Source organism: Rhea americana, unplaced genomic scaffold (assembly GCF_003343005.1).
Source record: "Rhea americana isolate MKP2758 unplaced genomic scaffold, rheAme1 scaffold_34, whole genome shotgun sequence".
NCBI classification, from domain to species: domain Eukaryota; kingdom Metazoa; phylum Chordata; class Aves; order Rheiformes; family Rheidae; genus Rhea; species Rhea americana.
Genome location: NW_028186468.1, coordinates 1632972 through 1636670, shown reverse-complemented (window position 1 = coordinate 1636670; position 3699 = coordinate 1632972). Strand labels below are relative to the sequence as shown.

The 3699-nt window shown below is 41.5% G+C and overlaps 1 protein-coding gene across 3 annotated transcripts in view; it reads right to left on the bottom strand.

Moving 5' to 3' along the window:
• Positions 1-2044: 2044 nt before the first annotated feature.
• ACSL1 (acyl-CoA synthetase long chain family member 1) overlaps positions 2045-3699 on the bottom strand; it is a 43467-nt gene continuing 41812 nt past the window's right edge. For all 3 annotated transcript variants that reach the window (XM_085311362.1, XM_085311363.1, XM_085311365.1), the window contains one exon: positions 2045-3676. In XM_085311362.1, coding sequence (XP_085167488.1) covers positions 3536-3676 — 141 coding nt within the window. In that variant the 3' untranslated portion in view covers positions 2045-3535. The remainder of the gene's footprint in view (positions 3677-3699) is intronic.

The following is a 3699-nucleotide window of genomic DNA, read 5'->3' as shown; positions in this document are numbered from 1 at the left end:
GCCGTTGCGCCGGTGGGCGGAGCCTGGTGACGTCGTAACGGTCGCGGCGCGAGGCGGCGGTTGTAACGGTCCCCGCAGGGCGGGGCGAGTTGGGGCTCTCCTACGCCTCGCGTCGGGGCGCTGGCGGAGGGCGGCGGTTCCCCGCGGTAGCCGCCCGCTGTGCGGCTGGACGCGGAAGTACACTCGGCTGCGCCTKTTGTCGAGCGAGCTTTTCCTTAAGCAGCTTATTGCTGTATCTCATCACGTGAGGTCATCACAGTGTGATGGAGGGTGGAATAAAGCTTATTTAGGCAGCAAAACGCATGTTAGCAGCAGTAACTGTGCAGCTGGAACATGCTCTGCAGCTGCTAGGGCTCTCTTCCTCTCCCGCAGCCCCAGCCGAGCACTCAGGAAGCTCTCAGTGGTGCGCTGCTCCCTCCTACACTCGGTGGCAGTTCCTAAGTTGGTTCAGGCAACAGCTCCGTAGGGCTGAAACAGGGAAAAAGCATGTGGTCCAGTTGTTGCAAAACGATTGGATCATATTCTAAAAATAGTTAACTAGGCATTRCATGCTTCCTGGGACAGGCAGCTGTGTGCAGGGCTTTCTCTGAAGGCCTGATAAACGTGCAGGAGCACATACGCACTCATCATCTGCAGCTTAAGGCACACACCCTGGGACATAGTGAGCACTCAGGGCACCTTCCCAAACTGTGTCTACAAACTAGTACTGCTGAGCTATACAGTGCTTGCCTGCACATCAAGAAAAATCAGTGAGATCACTTCAATGATCATCTGTGGGCAGAAATATAGTAGTTCAAAAATTCAGACTATAGTGCAGAAATATTACTTGGTATAATGGGGTGTCAAAACAAGGGGGATTAAAATTTAGAACTTATACAGTTGCAGATCTCTAGCATGTAATTACCTACTAGTTAAAATAAAGCAGGGTTGAACCATTTGTCAATAGAACAAGATCCAATTTCCAAATGGAGGAGGTGGAGAAGAGACTTTCCTTTTCATGCCCCATCTCTYCTTCCTCTACAGATAGAGTCTGTTCTTCTAAAGATCCCTCTCAGCCTCCCTCTCCACCTTAAACTAATCTAGTAAACTAAAACACTTCAGGAGTTCTCTTTATACTTTAAGCTGTTAGCTGAAACATGTTGCCTAAGATTACCAACCTCAGCTCAAAGCAGTAATAAGACAGTACAGCTTTGTGTAGTGATAAATAGCTCCTTCAGAGTCTCTCCAGCCAAGATCACCAAGACACCATAGAAAAGTTTCTTTCCTGGAAGGGGATGTGTTAAGAACATACCTTAAATCCAGCTCTCAAGTAACATTTAGCCATTTCAAAGGAGATGTGTGGAGGCACTCATCTCCAGTTCAGGCTGTCTTTCCAAGTAGCATATATGCATCTTGAATTACAGCATTGAATAACACCAGCTAAAACTTTTCAGGTTCCTTCAGTAACAAAWCACTAACAAAGAAACATACAAAATTACTCAAAAGGATGGAGTCTACCCTAGCTAGGAGCAGAGGTGCATTTATTTTACAGTACCATTAAGGCTGTTTTAACCATCATCATGGTGTTTCATCCTGATGCTTCATCTACCATGGCCAGATAAACTGCACAGGCAAACTTTTCATTTCATACCCAAAGCTGAAAGCCAAATACATAGTATTGTGGGATGGGAGGCAAGGGAGGGAAGACTGGGCAGGTGGGAGAACCCAAAAGCAGCTTAAGAGTTTAAGACTGCAGACTTCATTCACACACACACAATCAAGTTTGACAACTAAGTTGTCATAAGCAGAAACCTTCAGTAAAGAATACTGATGAAGTAGGCTACATATGATAATACCCCTTTCTTACAGATACTGGCCAAGAATTTATATATATCAGATCAAAGCAGGAAGTTACCTTTCAAATGTGAAGTGTCAACAACCAGCCTGTGTCCAGTATTAAGTAGTATGTTTATAGTAATGGAGTTTTACAGCTTGTCAGAGTTACCAAATTACACCTCAGGTTGTTAGCCAGCAGTATTTTTCCTTGACAAAGAAACACATCAAGTTGAAATGCAGAAATATTTATTTTGGTTTCCTTCATTGGTTTTGAAAATTGTTTTGGTTTTATAAAACATAGAAATAGCCAACACTAAGCAAACATTTGAATTCCAATGTAAAACTACTGCTCTAACAGTTGACTTGGATTTGTGTACCATAATTGCACACATGTATGAAATTACGCTGCAGAGTAGTGCATTACAATCACACACAAATCTTAGTGCAAACCTTGTTGTGCTTGTATTTTACATATATCCATTTTTTCAAAAAACAGCAATGAATGCTAATGCAAAACCAACTGTTAGATTTATGCTGTAATAAGGCTTATTTCTGCTGATTCTCAAACAAAAGCTAGACTAATAGTTCTGTATTTTATCTGGGAATTTAAGTTTTTATCCCTAACAAATAGCTATCCTGTACCAACACACAATTTTGTTGGCATTTTTTGAATACTTCCAATTGCTGCAAAGCATCAGGCAGAAACATTCTACCTGACCTATTTCAGTAAAGAATACTCAGTGGCTCATTAAGCATAGAAAACCTCAGGTTATGTCAGAAGCTGTTCTGCTTATACAGGATCTGATACATTTAAAGTAATGCAATTTAAATGTATRYATACATTTAAATTGCATTACTTTAAATGTATGTTCATTGCAGGGGAAGAAGTGGCTAGAACAGGTGCATGTTTACCTGACTGTTAGCATAGCCCATCCTCTTGAATGGTTTTATTTTTAGATCTCCAGTTTTCTTGCCAGAGTTAGGGTCCGTTCAGTTACAGGGCTGGCATCTCTGGAACTGTGTTAATGTAGTAAAGGCTGCATTGCTTAATTAACTGCATCCACATTCCTAGTACAGGAAAACTAAATGCAGATTTACTCTGGAGAACTTATACGAACCAGTCTCATTTGAACCAGTCTCCTTTGAGTGATGTTCCAGCTTCTACCTTAAAAAAGTAAGCCTCAAAACTCCTGTCTGGRGGCACAGAAGGGAGAGTCACTCAGATACCTTGCCCCAGTTAGTATTAGGGCTAATGCAAGATGTGATACCAGCTATACAACTGTGTTTTTACAGATTAACTAATCCTTCCCAGGATGCAAGATACTTAGAGGCATTTTTCAAACCTACTAAATCCTTTTGGAGTTGACAACCGCAAGGTACACTGCAGACAGCAAACATGCTGGCAATAAGAGAAAACCTTAGCTCCTTGGTTAAGGAGCCTTCCATTTTTGGCCAAGTAAATCTTAAATAACTTACACATAGTTACCATTTATAGTTAAGGCTCTTTTTGGAAATTGTAGGTCACCATAAAAACAATATGCAACACAACTTGACAGTAAGGCAGTGTTCCATTTCTTCAATGTTCCTATGGCAAGTACCCATTTTTGTACAAGTTAATGATTGCACAGTTTCCTTCCTTATGTTTGCTGTAGTCAAATTACAGATATGAAGGTCAGCAGTAGACATCAGATGTGTGCCACTTTCCTCAATCCATTCGCAGTTACATTTTGGCATTAGCATAGAGTTCATCTATCTGTGACTTGAAATATTTTCGTAGTTCTGGTCTCTTTGCCTTCAGTGTTGGTGTGAGCAGGCCATTTTCAATAGAAAACATTTCTGCATGTATGGCAATGTCTTTGACCTGGAAAATACACAGTTASTAGC